Raw genomic sequence first — 24347 nt, 5'->3', positions numbered from 1 at the left:
TTCCAGGACGGGTTCTTCATTTTGAAGAATTCAACGATACGGTCCATTGTTTGAGCTTTTTGGTCTAGCGCAAGAAAGTCGATTACAGGTATGCCCCGTCCTGTTGCCGACGTGACAACAAGACTTCCTAAAAAAGCAAACAAGTTAGTATGTGTATGATCTGACAATTAAATACGATGCAACTTACCCAAATGATATCCGAGGTTATTAGTCCCGTGCGTCCAGTCCATCACCAGTGTGTCACCCCACTGACGAAAACACTTTTTCTGAATGGAGGTTTGCAATGCAATGACACAGGTTATACATTTGGTCTTGCACCAGGAGAACATCATTTCCTTCTTCCGCGACAAAAGCACCCAAAAGAGACTTGGTTTGTTCCAACGCTGATGATCCCAATAGCACCCGTAGCATATTACGTGTTTGCTGAGGTGTAATAGTAATATCTGCACGTAAACAAAATGTTGTTAAGCTTGATTAAAACTTTGAATGTACAGCGATTCTTAAGGTTTACTGCGGTCACCCTCCATCACGAAAAGCACCCACCTAGCTTGTCCGCCAGATACCGGTTGACAGCAGCAGTACTGGGCTTCACCTCGTTGAGTAGACCGAGTTCTTGTCGAACTTTGCGCGACAAAAGTGACTTCGCACTACGATACGAATCGTATATCACCTTCGTAGTGGGGTGGTTGTGCATCGATATCTAAAACATTAAACAGTAGGAACTACAAATATGCGTAAAAACAGCATCTTACGCACCTCTGTGTCTTCATCAATACACACTTTCCACGAGGGTTTACCGGCCTCAACTGAGTAGATGGAACGCACAACGAAGCTCGCTTCACATCCTGTAAAGCGGCAGTCGTGTTCACGGCGCCCACGCCCTCGGGGGGCCTGAGCTGCAGCATGCGTACACCAAACTCGTTTGAAGCTGTGGGTCAAATAATCAGGTATCTTCTTAGCACCAGGAAGCATAAGCAACACTCAAAGCAACATAGCAGCAAACGACATAGTGAGACAGCAACATAAACGTCAATATCGGTATCGTTCTGCCTTCACCTGTTGTGCTTCTCTCTTGTCTCAGAGCTCCGAGCTCGATAGCAAAGAAAGTGCTCGACTTCGTAATCATTGAGCACTTGTTGATACTCCTCCCACGTGCTGAAGACCTTTTGCGGTAGCCCTGGCTTGTCGCTGATGACTGGGTTTAGCGCTTTCACAATCTTCTTGCGGTTATCCGCGTTTTTGGTTTGGCGACGCCAGAGATGATGTGGTCGACTAGCCGACCCTTCAGTGGATACTCGTACCCGCTTTGTTGGAGGCTCAGGATCTGGGTCATCTGCAGTCGATAATCCTAAATTAGAAAGTGTAAATAACATAGTAGACGACTCGTACCTGAATCTGATACTTTGTTTTTCGTATCGTTGGAGTCCGCTAGGGTGGCTGCGGCGGCGTTATACTTAACGTTGCCCTCAACGTTGCTCTCCATGTTGCCCTTAGTGTTGCCCTCAATGTTGCTCTCCATATCGCCCTCAGTGTTGGCATCCATGTTGGCATCCCTGTTGCTCTCAGCGATAGCGGCCGGCGAGTCAGCTGCCACCTTAGCAGTAGCGTTCTGGGAGTGTTTCACCTCTTTTTCATGTGTGGTAGCCTCAGCCGTAGTATCCTGTGTGGCGGGGACATCCTCGTCCTGCGTGGCGTCCTGCGTGGCGGTTTTCGTGGCGTCCTGCGTGGCGGGGACATCCTCTTCCTGCGTGGCGTTCTTCGGGGCGTCCTGCGTGGCGGGGACATCCTCTTCCTGCGTGGCGTCCTGCGTGGCGCTCTTCGTAGCGTTCCTCGGGGCGGCGGCATCCTTCGTGTGGCCGCGTGTCAGACCAACGTTATCACGCGGGCACAAGGTGGAGCGACGTCCTACACACATCAAATCAGCTTATATCCATCACAGCGTACCTTATAAGCGTCATACCTGTGTTTGCGACCAGCTGGACGTGCGCCACACCCTCTTGTTATGCAGCCCCCGTACTGGGCGCTCGCATCTTCTCGTCCTTCTTCGCCATATCACTGTAGGTTTCTCCCGTTCCTGGAAATGTCGTACTTTGTCAACCACAAGATTTTGCAAATTATTAGTCTAATTGTTTGGTTTCAAATTCACGGGAAGATAAACTCGATAAATTACCGAACAACACAGCAAGCTGCTGCGTTGCTCTAAACCACCTATCGTGTAATTGTGGTAAAGTTGTAGTAACGACTCCGTGCGAGGCGCGTAGCCACAGCAAACCCGCGCGGAGAGCCCGCGAAGCAGGGCCGCGCGGTATTTGCGGAGGCGGGCCCAGCGCTGAGCTCACCAGCGAGCCGAGCACTACACTTTCCAGAACATTCTATCTCCATATTGCGAGCGTAGCGAACCGCGGGGGCGCCGAAGCCAAGCGAAGCGCGGCTGGTCCCTTTTCTGCTGTGACCTCTAATCGTCGATTATGTCTTATTGCGATGTACTCAGAAGGTCAAAATTATACAGAAGTCAAGTCAAATGATTTGCTGTGTGCTGAAACAGTAAATACATGTGTTTGGCATGTTCTGTGACACAGAGCTTCTGTCCGGGTACGGGGACTTCTCGTGGACAGGCTGTCCAGGACAGCACTTAGCAATGTGGCAAAGGCCATTGGATGGGACACTCACAGATCAAGAGCATGGCTCCTGCGATTAACGTTGTTTTGTAAGGCTGTCCGCTTCGGACTTTGAGGCTCAGCACTCACTTTCCAACTTCCTCTCTGCGCCACGCAGCAGTACGCTCCAAGTGGACAGTCTCGACCTCGTTAGCGTAGCGCCGTCCAAATTGGACCCCAATGGTGAAGCTCTTCCTGGCCGCAGCCTATTCGGCAGTGGTGACTGCAATCCTGTCGTTACCTGCTACAGTGTCGGCTACGAATGCAGCTACGGCTGCTGCTGAGGACATGGTTTTCGATGCCAAGGCTCAGTCCATCGTCGACGGGTTCTCCATCGCTCAAGTAATCGGTCAAATGACGCAAGTCGACATCAGCACTGTGATGAACCCCAAGGACAACACTCTCAACGAGGACTGGGTGCGCCTGTACGCTCAGCAATATGTTGGGTCGTACCTCAACACTATTTGGGACGAACCCAAAGAGAAGAAGTACGGCTGGACGGCTTCCGAGTTCCGTTCCGTTGTCAAACGAATCCAGGAAATCAGTATGGAGGAGAACGGAGGTCACCCCATCATCTACGGCCTCGACTCGGTGCACGGCGCTAACTACGTTGAAGGGGCTGTCATTTTCCCCCACCAAATTAATGGCGGTGCAAGTTTCAACCCTGATCTTGTCTACGAGGCTGGTCGTATCACTGCTCGCGATACCCAAGCCGCGGGTATCCCTTGGATCTTCGGTCCTATTCTTGAGATTTCACAGAACCCGCTGTGGTCTCGCACATACGAGACTTTCGGTGAAGATCCGTACTTGGCTTCCGTGATGGGAGACGCTATCGTTCGTGGTCTCCAGAGCTACAACCAATCCGCTGCTTGTATGAAACACTTTATCGGATATTCCAAGACCGCTACAGGACACGACCGCGACAATGTTGTCATGGCAGATTTCGATCTTCTTAACTACTTCTTGCCTCCTTTTAAAGCTGCGATGGAAGCTGGTGCCATGTCGACGATGGAGAACTACATCTCGATCAACGGCGAGCCTGTGATTGCCAACTCTCGCATCTTAAACGACCTACTTCGCTCCGATTTGGGGTTTGATGGTCTTCTGGTTTCCGACTGGGCTGAGATCAACAACCTCAAGGACTGGCACCGCGTTGTCAACTCCTACGAAGATGCCGTAGCTCTATCTCTGAAGCAGACGTCGCTCGACATGAGCATGGTACCCAACGATACCAAGTTCATTGACTACACGCAGAGTATGCTGGAGAAGCACCCAGAACATGAAGCTCGTCTTCGTCAGTCGGCGAAGCGTATCATCAAGACGAAGCTGAAGCTTGGACTGTACGACAACCCGGTTCCCGGCGAGAACTTCGTTTCAATGGTGGGGAGCGAAGAAGATAAGACTGCGGCGCTGAATATGGCTCGTGAATCCATTGTGCTGCTTAAAAACGCCGAGGATGTCCTTCCTCTTCCAAAGAACGCGTCCGTGTTCCTTACGGGCCACTCTGCGAACAACGTTGGCTACCAGTGCGGTGGATGGAGCAAGGCTTGGCAGGGATACTCTGGCAACGAGATGTTCCCTAACGGAGTCACTGTTCGTCAGGGTTTTGAGAACTTGGTCGGCAATGAATCATTCACCTACTTTAACGGACTGCTTGCAAATGGCTCCATCACGGATGAGGACTTAGCTACCGCTGAAAGTTACGCTAGCCAACACGAATACACGGTTGTTGTTATCGGCGAGCCTAACTACACGGAGAAGCCCGGCGACATTGACAACCTGGAACTTCCAGAGGGCCAGATCAAGTACATTGAAGCTCTCCGTGCAACCGACACCAAGATGATCGTTGTTCTGTTCGAAGGGCGTCCGCGTCTGCTTGGCTCGATTCCGGACCACTCGATGGCCATTATTGACGGTCTGTTGCCTTGCGAGCTCGGTGGTCAGGCAATGGCTGAGATCATCTATGGAGAAGTCAACCCAAGCGGCAGACTGCCGATCACCTACCCGAAAGACCCGGCCAACGTCGCCATCCCGTACAACCACCTGGTCACTACGCGCTGCGCCTGGGACAACTGCTGGCAGCAATGGGACTTCGGCTCGGGCCTCAGTTACACGCAGTTCAACTACTCTGCTGTGACTCTAGACACGACTCTGCTAAGCAGTGCGTCGGAGACCGTCACCGCTACAGTGACCGTCACGAACGTAGGTGCCCGTGCCGGAAAGGAGACAGTCATGTTGTTCGTGATCCAACCGTACCGTCTTATCTCGGTGCCGGAGGTGAAGCAGTTGAAGAAGTTCAAAAAGATCGAACTGCAAGCTGGCGAGTCCATGGACGTCTCGTTCACACTAACCACTGACGACTTGAGCGTGTATGACCCGCAACTCGGCAAAGGTCTGAAGCGTGTGTTCGAGGACAGCGACTACGTGGTGGCCATCAAACCCGAAACCTGGTGCAATGTTTACAATAACATCACACACCCATTGTGCGCCGAGTTCAGCGTCGACACCAGCAGCGGTGGGGGCACAGTTAACGTTGGCAGCGGACTGTTGTAAGCTGCGATACTCTAACCGTGAGACCAAATACTACTCTACTTCGAATAAAGAGATTACGAGTACTTTTCGATAAAACTTGTTTTGCCTGCTGCAATCAAAATTTGCATCTATGGTATCCGGCAATGCTTTTGCCAAAAGGATTGCCCAAAATTTTTGGTGATCTGTGAACCTACTACTTCAAGTACTACAGTAGTAGCACAATATTTGGGGAAGCACAGAGTACATGGGTATGGATACAACCACGAAGAGGGTGCAGCATTGTTGTAAATTAAGTGATAAAGGTACATATACTCTTTCCCTGAGCCTCAATTTATCGCGGTGGGCTTTCCTTGCCAAGGCGTATGATACATCGATACAATGCGGAAGGGGAAACACACTGAAGGCCACAAGTGTATCCGGACTGAGCGCTGAGCACTGACTCCACTCACTTCTAGAATTCTACGCGCGCAGCCAAGCTGAGTGCACGCCAAGCCAACATGTTTGTGGTCTTATGAAGGCAGGTCGGTTTTCGAATCGAACGGCCTGTTGTCACCGCATCGCTACGATGATCGTATGGATACCCGACTTGACAATTTTAATCAATTCTACTTTTCTGGCACGTAATTCTGTCTCGACTAGGGAAAGCGTTGGTGCTCGCCTGATCTGGATGCAAGTTGCATCGATGCAACGACCGGCAAGTGGTAGACCACCAGTTCCACTCTGGTACCGGTGGGCCACACCAGCGGTGGCCGAGAAAGATTTTCATCGGCTCAGCACTTGCATTCACCAATTTTCCTCGTGGAAAATACCTGAACTGCAACGACGATGCTCTCGAAATGGCTGCTCGTATTGGCCATGCTGCTGCTCACTGATTCCAGTGATTCTTCCGATAACTTGGACTCAAAGGCTCAAGAGATCGTGGACAGCTTCTCGACGGACCAAGTTATCGGACAAATGTGTCAACTCGAGATTAAAATGATTCTCAACGACGACAACTCGGTGAACGAGACATTAGTGCGTCAGTACGCGAAGCTGGGCGTCGGGTCTTACTTGAACTCCCCGTTTGCAGGTTGGAATGCCACCGCTTGGCGAAACGCGATCACGGAGATCCAAACATTCCACATGGATGAAAACGGAGGACACCCGATGGTATTCGGGCTCGACTCGGTACATGGCGCACAATATGTGGATCAAGCCGTGATGTTTCCACATCAGATCAACGCAGGTGCAAGCTTCAACCCCAAGTGGGCACGCAAGATGGGGTATATCACTGGTCGTGACACGGCTGCTGCCGGAGTTTCTTGGATTCTAGGGCCAATTCTCGACATCTCGTACAACCCGCTGTGGACGCGTTCATACGAGACTTTCGGTGAAGATCCGTACTTGGCTTCTGTACTGGGCGCCGCCTACATTCAAGGCGTGCAGGACAATAGCCAGAACGGAGCGTGTATGAAACACTTTATCGGGTACTCACAGACAGCAACCGGGGTTGACCGCGAAAGTGTGACGATCTCGGACTACGATCTCCTCAACTACCACGTGCCGTCGTTCAAGGCCGGTATTGAACATGGCGCCATGTCGACGATGGAGAGCTACGCCGCCATTAACGGCGTGCCCGTTGTATCCTCGACCAAGATGATGAACACACTGTTGCGTGATGACCTCAAGTTTGACGGCGTCGTGGTTACCGATTGGGGTGAGGTCAACAACCTCCAGAGTTGGCATCGTGTGGTGAGAACGCAGCAAGATGCAGTCGAATTGGTGATCGCTGACACGTCACTGGACATGAGTATGGTGCCATCCAGCATCGACTTCATCGACCAGGCGAAGAACGCGCTGTCTAACAACCCGGACTACGAAGAGAGACTACGTTCATCTGCGAAGCGAATCATCAAGATGAAGCTCAAGATGGGTCTATACGACACTCCGGTTCCGGGTGAAGACAACGTCGCTCTCGTTGGAAATGATGACGACCTCGAACAAGCGCTGAATCTCGCTCGCGAATCCGTCGTGTTGCTAAAAAATAACGACAACCTCTTACCGCTAAGCAACGGTACGTCGGTCTTTTTTGACAGGATTCTCTGCAGACGACATCGGTTTCCAGTGTGGAGGTTGGAGCATTTATTGGCAAGGAGCATCTGGCAACGACAACTTTCCTCATGGAATGTCGGTGAGAGAGGGAATCGAGAAATAGGTTGGCAAAGATTCGGTCACGTACTTTAACGGGCTCAGTGCTGACGAAACATACTCGGACGATGACCTCTCCAGAGCCACAGGACATGCCGAAGAAGCTGACGTGGTTGTTGTCGCTATCGGTGAAGCTCCGTACGCTGAGAAATGGGGTGACGTTGACGAGTTGACCTTACCATCAGGTCAGCTTGAGTACGTTCAGGCCCTCGCGAACACAGGTACTAAGGTGGTGTTGATCCTTTTCGAAGATCGTCCCAGATTGTTGGGTTCATTGCCGGACTCCGTGGGTGCTGCCGTGTGGGGCGGTCTACCTTGTGAACAAGGAGGCCAAGCCGTGGCGGAACTCTTGTTCGGCGAGGTAAATCCAAGTGGAAGACTTCCAATCACGTATCCTAAGCATTCGGGACACATCATGATCCCGTATCACCACCGCGTAGACACTCAATGCAGCTATGGCGCTTGTGAGATGCAATGGGACTTCGGAGCTGGATTGAGTTACACGAGCTTCTCGTACTCCGCTTTGGAGCTCAGCACAGACAAAATCACCAGCATGGGTGACAAGATTACAGTGTCGGTCAAGGTGACGAACAATGGAACAATGGCAGGCAAGGATACCGTGATGCTGTTTATGATCCAGCTGTACCGTGCGATCTCGGTTCCTGAAGTCAAAATGCTGCGTAAGTTTGAGAAAATTGAACTCGCTGCGGGAGCCTCAACGACGGTGACGTTCGTGCTGACTGTGGACGACTGGGGCGTCTATAAGCCGCAGATCGGCAGCGGCTTCAACCGGGTTGCTGAAAACGGAGAGTTTGTCGTGGCTGTGGGTCCCGACACGGATTGTGACGTGTATAACGACGCTGGTATCACAAACAAGCTGTGTGCGAATTTCACGCTTGCAGCTACTTCCACCACCGCTGGCGATGGTACAGGCTCACTTGCATCTCATTCGTTGATGCCTTGGTGGGCGACAGTTTTGATCGTCCTTGTAAGTTTGCTGTTGTAAACCTTCACACGTACAGCAACCACAGCGCAACCAAGCACCATTGTTAGCAAGTTCTAGCATTACGAACCTTTATGAAACAACTTTTTACGCGGGGATACGCTCCCGCGCTATCCTCTTACCGGTACTTTTGAAGCACACTAAGGACAAGGTTAAAACGCGCAAGACTTGTCATGTGAAATTAGTATACATGCAACATAGATATTGTCGCGTGTCTGGCGCGGGGCTGTAGGGTGAAGTGTCCTCCCTATGAGTTCTAGGGCTTTACCGCTTGATCCATCAAAACGTTCTCGATAAGTTCCTGACTCGCCGTGATGTTCCCTGCCACAGTTCCCAACATGAAATCTGTCAGCGCACGCACGGCAGCGGGGTCGTAAACAGTGTGGTCTTCCTTCTCTGGAGATACAAGTGAGCAGAGCTGAAGCAGTGAGAATTCTCGATTTGGTTTGGAAGCCTTTGCTCGCTTGGTGACAGCGTATCCTTGATGACGGAAGCCAAGACCCTTGACGCGCTGATCATCGAACTCAAGCGGAACAACACTCGCTACCCAGATCACAATTTCTCGGTCTTCCTCAACATATCGACGAAGCACTTGCTTCGCATGGAAATCTGCACGTGCACTATCAGCAAAAAACTCCTTCGCAAAGTCCTCAATGATTGTCTCGGGTGCATCCGGCGTCTCCAAGTGCTTCGTGTAGCCACAAATCTGAGTTAGACACTAGCAAGACAAGCAGCACACAGTAACCTGCTCTCTCACCTTCGCCACTTTTCCTTCGTACATGTTGCCGCGATGCTTCTCTGCTCCTTTAAAGTGGTCCCACACCGCTTGGGCTGTTGCGCGCATACCAAACGGCACGACTTTGTTTGCGAAAATATCAAGGTACATGCAGTCGGCTCCCTCACGCATCCTAGCATCACGATGTGTCGTTTCCATATTGGCCAGGCCATTCGCAGCAAATACTGCATCCACTTCGCGATACGCCCTGTCGAGATGCGCCAATAGGTCCGTGAAGTCGTTGACATCTGCCCTGAAGTCCAGTGTACGTCCCTGCGAATACTTGGACTTCTTGGTCTGTGACAAGCTGGCGCACTCAACCACTTGTTGCCTGGCTCTCTTTTGCAATAAACTCTCCAGACCTCTTGCCATCCTGATCTGATTCTCCAAAATGAGCTTGAGGCGGACGTTCTCGCGCTCCGCCTTCTCTCTCCTCCTGCGCTGACGACACGCCACCTCCTTCCACACTGTCGGAGCCTGCACTGAGTCATACACCGACATGGTCGAGTGGGATTCTGCCTCTTTCTTCGTGGTCTCTTTCCGCTGTTTCCCCCCCTCGTGACGAATGGCCCTCGTCTGCGTTCTCGGATGGAGCTTAAGCGCTCGCAGCTCCAGCTCCAGCTGCGCCACCTTCTCTCGGAGATAAGCCAGTTCAATTTTGCGCTCATTTCTGGCCCGGTTGGGGTCTCCTCTTGTGACGGGCTTCTTGGGACCACCTGTCTCCTTCTTTCTGCCTCGACCAACTCCCTTTCTCTTGGTTGTGACCGCCCCTGTACTTGGCAGACCGAGTTCAAGCCTTAAAGGAGGCTCCTTCGATAGTTTAAACGCTGGAGAAGATGGAGATATCATTGATGTGTCGCTGCTAGCCCCAGGAAAGACATAATTAGTCGACAAAGTAGACGCAAGAGGCGTGATGCTGGGAGACAGGAGATCGATATCGTCAACTAGAGACAGGGCTGCGCTAGACGCCCCAGCAGTAGAGGGGGACGCTGTGAACATTGATGTGTCAATCGAATACTGCTCCACGAACGACAGCGCCGCCTCGAAGGCGCTTATGGCGTCGTCATCCTCCAAGAAGGCCATGCCAGTGTCGACGGTTTAAAATGATTATGGACATCACCGGAAACAATTTAAGTTCGAATTTCAGGCTAGGTTTTATTCCTCCTAAAACAGATCAAAAATTAAACGTAAAAAATGCAAGGGTTTTAGCCGTGCTTTCGCAATGCGCGAGGCTGCGTGGATGACCAAGAAGTTTGTGAGGGCTCGCAAACTGGACGGGTCGTGTCGTAGACGCGCTTCTTCGTCCAGATAAATTAGTGAGCATTGTTGTACAACAGTATATTCGGGCGTGGAGCGCGGCGAACGCTTGATCACCACTTGACCACGGAGGTTATACGTCAGTCCGCGTAGCATCTTGTGCTTGATTTCAGTCGGTGTTAGGTGGGCAACCCAAATGATGACGTCGCGGTCGCCTTCGACGTAGCGTCGGACAATTTGCTTGACTTGAACATCAGCCCGAGCGGTGTTGGGGTAAAGCTCCTTGGTAAAGTCCTCGACGATCGTGTAGGGCAGGGCGACTTCCTACAAATTGCAATACATTCCTAGTACATGGTGACGATCTGATACCTAACGACATTAGCTGTACCTTAGCCGTCTTTTGGTACAGCCCACCGTTGCCCATGATCTGTTTCTCCAGTAGTCCCATGCGACTTTGGCTGTCTCGTGCACTCCGAACGGTAACACCTTGTATGTGAAAAACTCCATGTACTTGTCGTAGATGTCTTCACGTAGATGCACGTCAATCGGTGCCGTTGTTTGCCAGCATCGTGTCCAATTCCAGCTTTGCAGCATCAAGATGTCGGAACAGCACTTGAAAGTCTCCAATACTCCCGCGAAAGGCCATCGCTCGATCGATGTAACGTCCCGTGCATACGTGAAAGCAGAATACTATTTTGTCTGCAGCAGCAGCAGTACCCGTCAATTGTAATCCAACAGCACCACAAGTCAACAAAGCTAGAACAAAAAAACTTGCACCATACCAGATGAGTTGCTCGCTTTCGTAGTAGGTGCGAAGATTATCTGCCACATTCTGTTGTTGCTCCACTACCAGCTGCAAGCGAATATTCTCGTGTTCAGCCTCCTGTCGTCGTTGTCGATGGTGCGTCACCGTTTCTTGCCACACTTTCAGTATCAGCGCTTCGGGTTGCGTCTGTGAGTGTCCGGCAACTGGGCTCTGTAAGCCTCTCAGGCCGAGCTGCAGCTTCTGTAGCTCCTCACGGAGAACTACTGTACTATCTCCAGGGCCCCCGAAAAAAAAATTGACGACACAGTAATTTCAATAAATAAGCAGACATTATTTATGTTGTCACCCTAAACTAGGCTCGTGCATAATTTATGGTGGCTGCATATTACATACGGTAATTTATGCGTACAGTTTCCTGAAGTTATCTGCAGCAGTCAATCGATCGCCACGAACCAGTCGTTTTGTTGCCGAATCGGCTGATCTCAGCAGACTCATTTCCTTTTCTCTCACTTCCCACTTTAGAAATGATTCTCTTCCTGCGCGAAAATGCTGGTTACTGAGACGCACAAACACTTGACACAGCAACTCGAGCGTAGATACCTGTTATTGATTCAATAAACCTTGGTTATTGCAGCAGTAACTCAATTATTTATTGGTCTTCTAGCTAAAGCATCATAACGTATTGCCAACATACAAGCTAGCTTCGCGATAATTTATCGTGAAGATGCTACTACGATAAATAACAATATCATTTTCGGACCCCCTGACTATCTCCTTCCTTCGCTCACTACGTGACCTGTTCGGGTCGCCGTAGACGCCAGTCTTGCGCAGAATTTCCCTCGTCTCGTTCAGTGTCTTCTTCCGTTTCAATTTGTCGACTAGAGCAGTGCTCCGCTGGCACTTTGTGTTGCAGTGTAGTAGTCAGTGGTACGTGACTGTCGAAAGAGTCTGTGGCTTCTTGACGCGTCTGCACGCGGCCGTCCAAAGCACCGATCTCTTCTACTGTAGTTGTATCTCTATAAATTATATTCGTCCAGGAAGGTTAGAATGCATCGTCATCGTCCAGCAATGCCATTCTCAATGGTACAATTGATGACTAACCAGTCTGACTGGGAGTTCCTACGACTTCTATTTGCTTCGTTTATTACGACCTTTAAGGCTTTATTACAATTATACTAGTAGCGTGTTTCCAGCTTTTTGCAAGAGCATTCTCGATAAACTCTCGATGACCTCGCATATTTTGTCCAAGACTGACAACCATAAAGTCCGTAATGGTTCGCGCATCATCGTGGCCATACGTGGTCTCGATACCTTGCTTAAGAGAAACCAAGTAACAGAGCTGCAGCACCGTGAGCTCTCGCTCTGGAGTGGAGTCTGGAGAGCGTTTAATAATTGCGTAGCCCCGCATGTGATAAGTCAGCCCACGTAGCAGCTTATGCTTGATCTCGATGGGGACTACGCGCGACGTCCACGTGATAACATCGCGGTCTTCTTCGATATAGCGGCGCACGGCCTGCTTGACGCGGATATCTGCTCGCGAGCTGTTGGAGAAAATCTCCTTCTTTAAGTCTGCGATGAGCGTGCATGGGTCATCAAGGCCCTGATACCAAGCTGTTAGCATACGATGTCAACTCGAACTCCTGACAGCACCTACCTTTTCTGCTTTCTCGTATAGACTTCCATTGCCAAGATGCTTCTCGACACCTTTAGCACCTTGTATCCGAACGGTACTCGCCTCAGACGCGTAAGCGCATGTCGTAAGTTACGGCTTACAGAATCACTTGCATTTTGTCAAGGCCATGTGTTTCATGTCGGGATAGGTGTATAAATTGTCAGCAGGTTTTTTGGCCAATGTCGTCAGTGATACGGCAATGTGATAGAGCACTCGCCACTAAATGTCGTAACAGACACCACTTGAGACCGCGCAAAACACTCTAATGCTAGTTAACCATTTGAAAAAATTGGAGTTAGGCCCACCATCGCAAAGCTGAATGTCTCCTCTATAAAATGAGACCTTGCGGAAAAAATTTCATTCAGCCGTTTTAACACAAAGCTGGTTTGAAAAAGTTCGCCGAGACAAACTTAAAAAAAATTTATTGGTCAATCCTGTCTAAAATTGTCAAACGAATCGATTGGGACCACTCCGAAGCTTTAATTCGGAGCCAATCCCAGTTAAAAAGCTTTGTAAAAACATTTCCTCCACAAATCCAGGTGTATATTTCGGAATGAAGATACTATTTTTAGAGATTCGAGACTAGCATCATTTTGATTTGCTGACAATCTGGTTACCAGCTAGTCCGCGATTTCACGAGTGCATTTCTTCTTCTGCTGAGTTGGCTTCTTTCCCTGTGCTTCACCAGTTACTTCCCCTGCTACATCAGTTCCAGACTCAGACGCTGCCGCCCTCTCACGCTTTTTTTTCTTCGCTGCCTCTTTGCGCTTCTCGGCACGAGCCTTCTGAATCTCTTTCGCCTTACGTTCATCCTCATCGTTGGGCGGGTCGTACAGTGGGTCGCTGACAAACTCCTCAGGAACGTAGCGACGCACCTGGTTGTAGATGGTCTGAATCTTCTCAGAGTTTGGCGGTGGCTTCGGCAGTGGTTCGAGATCAGTCGTGAAGAGCATTTGTACGCGAGTTGCATCCGTCACAATTCCGTCATACTTTCGGCGCAGATCTTGGACGACAGCGTCAGAGTCAGGGCCCTCCTTGCACACAACTACGCCTGGAGTGTCCTCGCGCATCTCAAATAGCTGATTCTTCTGTATACCGGCAAGAATCTTGTAGGCATCCTTGACCACATCTCGATATTCTTTGAAAAAATGATTTTCCGCCTCAATGTGCACTAGAGCAGACGTAGAAGATGCCTCGTTGACCGCTTCAATAAGTTGGTCCGTCGTCCAGATATCCAAACGGGCCAAGTGCTTCCGCACATGACCAAAACCACGGTCCACGGCATTCTTAGTGTGCCCTTTGACAAAAAAATTCAGCTTAATCACCTCAAGGTCGGACATATGGGTCAGTGCCAACAGCATTCGTACGACGTAATTGTTCGTATTCTGGCCGTCACAATTGTCTGCATAGATCGTGAGACGACGAAACCCAGCAGGTAGAATGATGCGGCGGATGAAGTGGTGTAGCATTGAGCTCACTTCGTCAGTCCCCTTCCCAGCGACGGTCTCGTCGTACACGTAATTGTACTGCATCGCCTTGGTTGCGTAGTAAACTCCAAACATGTTCACACTTCGCAGCGACAGGAAGTACCATTGCGACGGAGTGCTGCTGATACTAGGTAGCGTGAGGTTTTGACTGAAGTCCATGATGATAACAGCGTGCTCTTCGTCTGCCGACGCAAGATTCTTCTTGTATTCTTCCCTACAAATCAAAATGACGTTAATATCCGCCCATTCAACATACGTGCAAATTAAAATGATTCTAGTGTCCACAGTACCTCATCAGTCTCGCAGCAGCAGTATGCTTTCCGAATTCTTCCGTCTCAGCCGCAGTAGCTCCCCTACGCATGCGTGCCCAGTAAATGCTGCACACATCGCATACGTTGCTGCGTGGAGAGCGAATGCGAATGGTAGGGCAGAGCTTGGACAAGTACTGGCGAAAGGTGCTGGGTCTAGGCTCCCGCACGCGTAAACGAATTTGCTCAACGTAGTTGTGCATCTCTTGGTATAGTTGATCCCACGTGAAATACGGCGGCAGCAAAGTGTATTCTGCGTCGGAATAGTACAGTTTGACGGCTCCGTTCTCAATTTTCTGCTTTCTCACGCGTACTGGTACCACATCACCGACAGAGCGAGCAAATTCTTCAAACCAGGATTTCAGCCAGCGGAGGTCAACTGCACTCGCGTGCTGGTTAAGTCGATTGCCGTGAGCTTTAATGGAAAATGTGCCTTCTTTAATACGCGTTCTGTAGCGCGTGACAGTCGCTGTTGACACGCCGTAGCATGCACACCACGCCCACCGACACACACGGCCAACCATAGGAAGATAGTAGTGAAACTGCTGTCGTAAACCATGATCTCGATGACGAAGAACGGTGTCCGTCTGCATAAGCACCGCCAACGTTGTGATGATACTTTGCTTTTTCTTCCCACTCGTCATTTGAGAAATTGAGCACAATAGCTGCTCAATCTCCTTTGCCTTGCCCGTCAAGCACTTCTGCTCGCACTGATCTTCGCGTATGAGCCGACTCACTTGCTCTCTAAGTTCTTCGCCAATCAAAATGATCCTAGTATCCCCAGGGTCATCAACTTCTTCTTCACTTGAATCGGCGATCTCACCCCCACTTGACCCATCGTCTGCCTCTGGAACCCAGTCGCTGTCCAAGCTGCAGTCCCACGTCGGTTTGTTTCAAAGAATAACGTTCTTGCCTGCGTGCCGCTAACAGCCTCCTCGTTGTCGTCGTCGACGCTAGAGTCGTTGCTGGGGCTTTGCGGGATGTCAGGAAGCGCTACTAGCTCCTCCATTCTGAATCTTCTCCGGTGATACACCTGGCCAAATTTAGACAATGTGAAGGTATCACCTTCCTGTTAAAAACCACTTAAGTACGAAACTCAGTGGACAAACTTTAACGGCGTTTATCTCGATAACGCAAAATGGTTAACTAGCGTCACGGTGTTTTGTGCGGTCTCACTTGTAGTCAACAGATGGATAGGGGGTTCACTATTTTGCAGCCTTTTTCGGAAAACACGTAAAAAAAGGTTCGTTGGCTCAACAAACTTTGCATTCAAACACACGAACTCATCAGGTGAAACGCAGCCTACATGCTTACTCACCGTCGTTGTCATTGTCAGCGTCGCTACCATCGCTTCCCTCCTCGCGGGGAAGCTGTAGTTCCCGCCGTGTCTTCTTGCGCTTTCCTGCATTCTTGCCAGGCCGGCGCAGCACGACGCGCTTCCCCAGGTTAGCCGGGATGTCCTGCCCGGCCCCGAAGTCGTCGTGCCAGATCTCGAAACAGGTCTTGGCGACGCCCTTGTACTCGCGGCGGATCTTGTTGCACAACCAGCATTTTGCGGCGTAAATGGAACAGCGCTCGCAGTAGTAAGTCGTCGCAAAAGATTTTTTCTTTTCGGTTCGCAGAAGCGCACAGACCTTGCACGACCGTTGGCGGCGCTTCTGAACGCCACTGACGGTAACCCAGTCTTCTGACTGCTGGAGTCCGTGTGTCAGGCGGACTGGTGCTCGCCTACGTTTCTGACTGGACCGAGGTGGCGTAGCTTGGACACCCGCAAAGTCCTCGGTTTTGAGTTGCAGGAGCTGGTTCTGAAGGACCGCAAACCACTCGGAGCGTTTCATAGCGACTGCTCCCTTGATTTTGGCCACCTCTTTGTGGGCCAGGTAAGCATTTACTAGGGCCAGGTCCAGAAACCCCAAAAACAACCCCTTGTAGTACTTAGTGAACCGCGTGGACATTTGGAGGGAGTAACTCTGGAGACGGAGCTGATCATGGCGATCAACTCCGCTCATCCAGTTCTGGTAGTCCTTTTCAGACTGAGGGCACCCCACTTGAATCGCACCCACGCGCTTCACCTTCCTCTCGATAGTGGTCGGCGTCATGGCAGAGCCCGTACAAAGGTAGTAGACTGGCTTCCGGTCCCACCAGAGGCATGAGATTATGATGGGGACCGCGACAGAGCGCGAGAAGACAAATGAGCCACGCGGGATGGTTGATGGGCGGGTCTTGCTTACTGACGTGGTGCTCTTGTCGAACCCCAAGCGGTTCGTCATGATTGTCCCAACCACATATACGTTCATCTTCAGCAGCTCGACAGCGAGGAGAATGGAGGAGTAATATCTGTCAATGAAGACAGCATGCCAGTTGTGTTGCGATTGAGGAGTGAGCGCCGTCTTCAGATTCCGTAAAACGGCTGCCGCCCCAGTCTTATAATCAATTCCGGTGTCACCCCCATCTACGTTCTTACAATTTCCCAAAATAACTTAAAATCTACAACAGTTACGACATCAGAAATGTTAGCATCCGCTCTAATCGGTAAGTTACGACATAGCAAAAAAGCTAAAAAACAAACACCTGTGACAGTACGCGGTCTTTGCGTCACACAACATAAATAGCTTGGAGCCGTATCGATGCGGCTTGTCCTTCATAAACATTCGAGTGGTGTTGCGTTTCGACGTGGCAGGAAGCACGCCTCCATCAAATGAAAAGATGGCTGGTAGAGTCCACCCTGCCAAGAAGCGTTCTTGGATCTTGTCCACGACATGACGCAGTTTTCATAGTTTATCGCGGCCGTGCTCAGCAGTGTTGTCCACGAAGTGAAGATCACGTAGGATGTTTTGGCAGCGGTCACGCGTCATGTACCGCCCAAAGAGTCCAGCTGGTATAACGCCGTCCTCAACCATGGTCCAATGCGCTTTGAAGCGCCTCTTCTGGGGACACAGCATGCGCGCCACTAGTAGCCCAACCACATGAAGAATCTCATGAGTACCGTACGCTTGCGTTGCTTTCAGCCGCCGAGCGATTTGTGCGGCGGTCTCACGATTGCGTCCACTCTGCCGCGCAGCCATCTTTTCTGCTCGCCTCTGCACTTGTTGCAAACCGTAGCGGTTGGTCTCCTTGGTGATCGACACCCACACTGGTTTCGGCACAAAGTAGAATAGTGTTAGAAGAGGAGACAGTCAGACATCGAGCAAATTCACCGACAGGCCTTGACTCCTCCGCACCCAGCCCAGGGTACGAAGGAGTATCGGTCTCAAACTCTGTCGAGGCTGTGGTCCACTGCATCGCCCGCAGAGCTCTGGTTCGCTCCTCGACAGCAGCTCTGCTCAGTGCATCATCGCCGCCAACATGAAGTGACGCAAGAAAAGCTTGATCAATGTCCGCCGCCTCACTGTCAGAGAGTTCATCATCCTCCTCCTCGAATTCGTTGCCCTCAGAGTCGCCGTCCTCATCGCAGATGCCAGCACCATCGCTGTCATCAGATGACTAGTCCTCGTACTGACTGCTACTCTATCCGTCCTGCAACACATTGACGTCAGCGCGGGGTTTTAGCGGGATTCGAACTCGCCGTGGGGGGACAGTGGGAGAAGTGACAGCACGTTCGTCCTCCCCCTCACTCTCCAGCCCCGATGCGTCCGACAGCAGGCGCAAGCTGGCCGCCGCGTCTCGCTGCTCCTCGTCATCTTCCTGGTCTGCCAGGGAGAGGTTAATTGCTCTCGCTACGGCGGTTTGCGAGAGCTCAGACTCTGAGTCGTCGGAGGCGCCAAACAACTGCTCGATGGTGTTCTGTGACAGCAGAACACTAGTGTCAATCTGAGAGGGTCTAATGGAGACGTTGTCACCGCCACCTTCGCCGCCCTTTACTCCAACATGCTCCTTGCCTCCGCCCTCCTCTTCTACATTCTCGTCTTCGCCACCATCTACCGCATCTGCCAAATCCTCCTCGCCCTTGACCAGCAAGCCCGACTGGAAGGCGTGCTCCACCACAGCGCGCTCTCCTACCAACACATTTGCGCCCTTTGGACTGCTATACGTCCACTCAGTCTGGATACCGGTTGGCCGCTTGGACGTCCACCCCGCCGCCGTGAGCTGTCGCCACAAGTGTCCGAAGTCAACGTCATGTGGTGCCGCGACGGGGGCATCGGGTTTTTCGCGGCGACTGGACCGCATTCCTGTCAGCCAGGATGAGTGGTCTGGAACCCGTCATCCACCTGACCCGGTTATGTGAACTTGTCGCAGAGACCTCTCGCAGCTTATATGTTGCGGATGCTGGGAAAACACTCGATTGAAGTATGTGAAAATCATTTCTGAGCCATTTTCTAATGTAATTCGCGCTATGTCGTCAGTTACGACATAAAAAAACCAATGGCGTATCTTACGACGTTCGGAGCCAAGGTGTTAAAGTGCTTCCATGCGGCTTCTGATGTTGTCCGCACATCAAACGGAAGCACTTTGTAGCTAGACAGGAGAAGTTGTCATTCCAGTCAACCCATTCGCCATGAAAACGTCGTCCAACATGCGATAGGAATCCTCGAGTTGCCTTAACAGTCCTTCAAAATCTTCTAGATCGCAGCGCAGTGGCAGCACATCAATAAGCTGGTGCTTTGAGCGAGCAAGAGTCATCAATGACGAGCACTCATTCGTCTGCAACGTGATATAACAATACAAGTTTGGTCAGTAGTGAAAGCTGTAATAAAGCCTCAGCAATAGGCTACGAAAGGCACCAGCTGAGACGCTCTTCTCTGCATCAAACCACGTAGATTGCCCGCCACCTTCTTCTGCCGTTCAATAGCCAGTTTTAGCAGCACATTGTCCCGCTCAGCCTCCTCTCGACGTCGCTTTTGTTGTTCTGCTAGACCCTGCCACATTGTAGTAGTCTGCGTCGTTTTCTGTCGCACCAGCGAAGCTCCATCTTTCTCGTTCTCTTTCTTCTTCTCGTTCTTCTCTTTGGTCTTTTGAGTCTGTATTGCACGTAAATTAAGCTGCAACTTCTCCGTTTGGTCCCGTAAATAGGCAATCTCTCTCGAGCGCTCGTTACGCGCGCGGTTGGCGTCACCATATACGCCAGTCTTCCGCAGCAGCTTCCTCTTCTCGTTCAGTGCTGCCTTCCGTCGCTTCTTCTCTTCCTCCGTCTCCTGTTTCTTCGCGGCACGGCGTGTGCGCTTTGGCTTGGGCTTCGCCGCGGAATTCTGAAAGCTGATATTGGCTTATTGCCGACATGTGTAGGGACCGGTCGATCAGAGCATTCTCGATCAGCTCCCGATGCGCTCGGATGTTTTGAGCTGTGGTTGTGACAAGAAAGTTGAAAAGGACGTCGAGGTTGGATGCGTTGCATCTCATATCGGTGTGGTGATCGAGTGAAACTACGTAGCAGAACTGCAGTACCGACGCTTCTCGGTCTGGTGTTGACTCAGGCGAGCGCTTGGTGACAGCGTAGCCTTGCAAATGGTACGTCAATCCGCGAAGAAGCTTGTGTTTGATCTCGATTGGGACTGCGCGTGAGACCCACAGCACAACGTCGCGGTCTTCTTCAACGTAGCGCCGGATCACTTGTTTGACTTTGATGTCCGCCCGAGAGCGGATAGCGTAGACTTCTTTCTTGAAGTCGGCGATGATTGTGTAAGGCTCGTCGAGACCCTATTTCCACACCAGAAATGCAACCAATTAGTATAGCTTGCGCTGCCAAAAGGTTACAGTATCGTGACACTCACCTTTTCTGCCTTCTCGTAGAGACTACCGTTTGCAAGGTGCTTCTCAACACCTTTGAAGTGTTTCCACGTGGCCTCAGCAGTGGAGCAGACATCGAACGGCAACATTTTGTAGCTCACGAGCTCAACGAATTTACCATTCCTGCATTCATGTACATGAACTTCCACTGGGGGAACAGCCATGCCTGCCAAGCCATTCTCCATGAAAACTGCGTCCATCGTCTGGTACGCGTCGTCCAGGCGCTGAAAGAGCCCTCGAAAGCTCTCCATGTCTCCGTGAAAGTCTAAGACGTTGAAATTGTTCTGCTTGGAGCGCACAGTAGTTATCAAAGACGCGCATTCGCTTGTCTACAGACACACACGGGTTAGAGATGGAGATGTGTAGTACATCCTCACGTGACAATGATCTCCTTCCTTACCAACTGCGTCGCTCTCCTCTTCGTTTGGCTTTGCAGTGTGCTCGCCACCTTCCGCTGGCGCTCTACAGCGAGCCGCAGCAACACATTGTCGCGTTCCGCCTCTTCACGGCGACGTCGCTGCTGGGCTGCCAGCTCCTGCCACAATATGGTGATCTGCGAGTCGAGGGTCGTCTTATTCGACTCAGCTGCTCGCTCCTGGTTGCACGGCTTGCTGACGCGTCGAGTCTGCAGAATCTGGAGGTCGATTTGCAGCCTCCCCAATTGCTCCCGTTGATACGCGATCTCCTGCGCGCGCTCGTTGCGTGCCCTGTTCGCGTTGCCATAGACGCCAGCTTTGCGTAGCTTCCTCCTCCTCTTATTGAACTCCGCCTTCCGCCTCTTCTTCTCTTCTTCCGTCAGTTGTTGTCTTCCGTGCGCACGGTGATGGTCACGTAGCACCTCCTGGCGGCGGAAGTTGGAGTTGGAAGAACCCTGTGCATCGCCGAGTTTCGGCAGTGAAGCGCCCTGGTTTAAGGCATGCAGGGGATCGTCAGCTACTGCTGCACCGGGTCCAAACTCGTCTAGGAACGACAGCGCTGCCTCGAAGGCGGCGTCCTCGTCTTGAAGGAACGCCATCCGTGCTAGGAAGAAATAAACGTCGACCCAGTTGTTTGTAAATTTTGAGCCGGGGCCTACAATGCTCTACGTTATCATCTCAGATGCAGAGTTTTACACCTATTTATTGCAAACGTCTCGATCGACCAACGTGTATCTTAAAAAAGTTAGCAAAACCCTTTTAACCCCCCCGCACTTACCGTATTTGAGATCTCCTACTTCAGACCCAATATTTTTGAAATTGTATTGTTGCAAAATGCACAAGATCTGTACACGTACCGACGCATCTCTATCACGTATTATTTAAACAAAACAATTTAGTTATCAAGTTCTTCTTTGGGAACTACGAAGTTTTCTATGTCGTGACGCGTATCCACAGCATGGCGCGCTACGGGCACTTCTTCCAGCAACCGTCGTAGCAGCTCCCAATCAGCTTGTAGGCGTATGAAATGGCAACGCGCTTGAACTTCTTGGGAGGCTTGCCAGTGCCAGAAATACGGGTTCTCCCTTTCCGTTGGCCGAGCGTGAGGGGAGTGCGCGCCATTGCAAATTTCTGGCAATGAGCTGGTGGATAGTTACAGTTTAGCATGTTTTTTGTACTCTGAATTAGGAGATCTAGACTTGTGCGCTGTTCCATTCTCGATATGTGATTGGTTGGAGGGCAGTCTGAATTAGGAGATCACTCTGAAGTAGGAGATCTCAAATACGGTACGGCTATTTTCGGTCCCTGTCTACGACCCCACATGTTGTATATACAACATGTTAAAAAAAGGCTAAACTTAAATTTTGTATTGACCTCCGTAAGTACGAATACGTTTTCTGCACTGCGGAAAGGTCAGACGCTCGGTGATACATTGATTGCGAGCTTCTTCGCAGCGCTATGTAGCCACATGCTGTCTAAGACACCCACGCTGCGCCAACAAACCTGAAGAAGACGTATATCCAACATATTAGAAGTGTCCCTTTTACAGGGCTTGAACATGCCATGTACGAAGCGCAATGGCTATGTGTACAGTCATCAATGATTGCAACACATTTATATTGAATCAGGTTAGGTATTCATCGACAAGCCCACTCTTACTCGCTATCGTCCTCTCCAGCACATCCCTCCCCACCACTTCTCTTCTCAGCGCCGACATCAGTGTCGGAACCAGCGCCCCCCTCCACAGTACCGCTGCCAGCGCCTCCCTCCTCCGCACCGCTGCCTTCGGAACCAGCGCCCCCCTCCACAGTACCGCTGCCAGCGCCTCCCTCCTCCGCACCGCTGCGTTCGGAACCAGCGCTTCCCCCCCTCCACAGTACCGCTGCCAGCGCCTCCCTCCTCCGCGCCGCTGCCTTCTTCCGTATCACTAGCGGCGCGTCGGCGCTTCTTTGCCGGGCTGCGCATCTGGATTCCACGACCAACACGAGGGTGAGGCCGCTCCTCTCCGTTCTTCCACATGACATGCCAGATTTGGTGGCATGTCATGGTGTTTCCTGGGTAGTGGCCCGGCCGAACTCGGTCACAGAGGTAGACACTGTGCATGAAGAAGTACAATTAGTAAAAGTACGATTGCATAGGCCACTGTCACACTTACTACTTGTTACCGCCGCTGCATGCCTCGCAATAGAACCTCGTTGCACTGCGCTGGCCGACCTTCTGCTTGCGAATCGAGCAGACCTTGCACTGGTGCTGTGGCCTCTTCCGAGCACCTTCCCGGATCTGGGTCCACTCTGGAAACTCTGTCAATTTGTGGGCAGCTGATATCGAGGCCACATTTTGGTCGGAAGGTGCTGGAGAAAATGTCTGCATGATAATAAACGAGTCAGATACGATACAGCATCTACCACATGATCGCCGGCAAACATGTAGTATATACCTCATCAATGAAGTCAGCCGAAGTGACCTGCAAAAGCTGCGCCTGTAACTCTGCTAGAAACTCGGCATGATCAGCACCTTCACCAACCATTTTCCGAGCCTCACTGAAAATGATATAGGCATTCACGAGTGCCATGTCGACTAGGCCTAAGAAGACCGTCTTGTAGTACTTTCGAAAGCGCATCGAGAGTTGCAGCGAATAGCGCTGTAACCTTAGCTGGTCGTGGATATCAGCCCCGCCCATCCAGCGATGATAGTCGCGCATCGCTGATGGGCAGGGTATGATTTTCTTTCTGCCGCCACGTATATGCCGCCCTTCGATGGTACAGCAACAACGGCACATAAGTTAGGAAGCCGTCGTCACTAAGACACGACCCAAAAGTAGCTTACCGCAGGTTTCAATAGATGTACTGCTGCCAGTCGAGAGAAGGTAGACAGGAAGGCGGTCCCACCAAAGCATTACCTGTAGAAGATCGCAGCCCTTTGCGACGGCGATCGTGCTGGTCCCGCGGGGGATATGAGCTGGACGAGTTGCTGCTTTGGTCACGAGAGCTGGCGGAAACCCTTTCTTGTTTGGCTGTATAGTGCCAACCGTGTATACATTCCGAGCCAGGAGCTGCAAAGCTAGTTGGATCAACGTATAGAATCGATCCGTAACCACAGCGTGGTACACACCTTCTTCTGGGGCAGGAAAAACTTCATGCAGATTACGGATAACCGCTGCAGGGCCAGAGTTCGGGTCTGCTGAAAATCGGGTCGTCGATTGCTCTCCGAGCTCGTCTGAGTGCTGGCTAGTCCCACAAAGTACTTCCAGACTTCGATGCAGCACAATACAAAATTCCAAACAATACAGAGGTAGACAAATACGACATGTGAGACTTAGCCAAAAAAAAATACTCCACGATGGAGGCCGTCAAACTACGTACCGTAGACAATACGCTGTGTCAGCACAGCATGTCATAAACAGTTTTGTGCCCCATTTGTGGGGCTTGTCCTTCACAAATTGCCTGGTCACGTTGTGACGACTTCTTGATGGAATCATGGCCTCGTCGAACGACACAACGGGAGGGACGTTGTATCCCCTTGCAAACGTCTGCTGTAGCGTGTCCACTACGGAGCGGAGTTTC

General features: G+C 51.1%; 3 protein-coding genes across 3 annotated transcripts; 2 read left to right on the top strand and 1 right to left on the bottom strand.

Annotated features, from left to right (window-relative positions):
* Window positions 1-2837: 2837 nt before the first annotated feature.
* On the top strand, window positions 2838-5210 carry PITG_03136 (glycoside hydrolase, putative; the record flags this gene model as incomplete). Its single annotated transcript, XM_002906180.1, has 1 exon — window positions 2838-5210. The coding sequence occupies one exon, from the start codon at window positions 2838-2840 to the stop codon at window positions 5208-5210; it is 2373 nt and encodes a 790-aa protein (XP_002906226.1).
* An 804-nt stretch (window positions 5211-6014) lies between these two features.
* On the top strand, window positions 6015-8382 carry PITG_03135 (lysosomal beta glucosidase, putative; the record flags this gene model as incomplete). Its single annotated transcript, XM_002906179.1, has 4 exons — window positions 6015-6035; window positions 6096-7250; window positions 7294-7355; window positions 7422-8382. 4 exons carry the CDS (start codon window positions 6015-6017, stop codon window positions 8380-8382), a joined length of 2199 nt encoding a protein of 732 aa, XP_002906225.1.
* Window positions 8383-9132: 750 nt separating this feature from the next.
* On the bottom strand, window positions 9133-10237 carry PITG_03134 (M96 mating-specific protein family; the record flags this gene model as incomplete). The annotated part of the gene is made up of 2 exons (XM_002906178.1): window positions 9133-9136; window positions 9201-10237. 2 exons carry the CDS (start codon window positions 10235-10237, stop codon window positions 9133-9135), a joined length of 1041 nt encoding a protein of 346 aa, XP_002906224.1.
* Between the last annotated feature and the right edge of the window lie 14110 nt (window positions 10238-24347).

This window comes from Phytophthora infestans, genomic scaffold (assembly GCF_000142945.1).
Source record: "Phytophthora infestans T30-4 supercont1.4 genomic scaffold, whole genome shotgun sequence".
NCBI lineage: Eukaryota > Oomycota > Peronosporomycetes > Peronosporales > Peronosporaceae > Phytophthora > Phytophthora infestans.
Note: the sequence above shows the minus strand (reverse complement) of the source record. Positions and strands in the feature narration are given on the sequence as shown.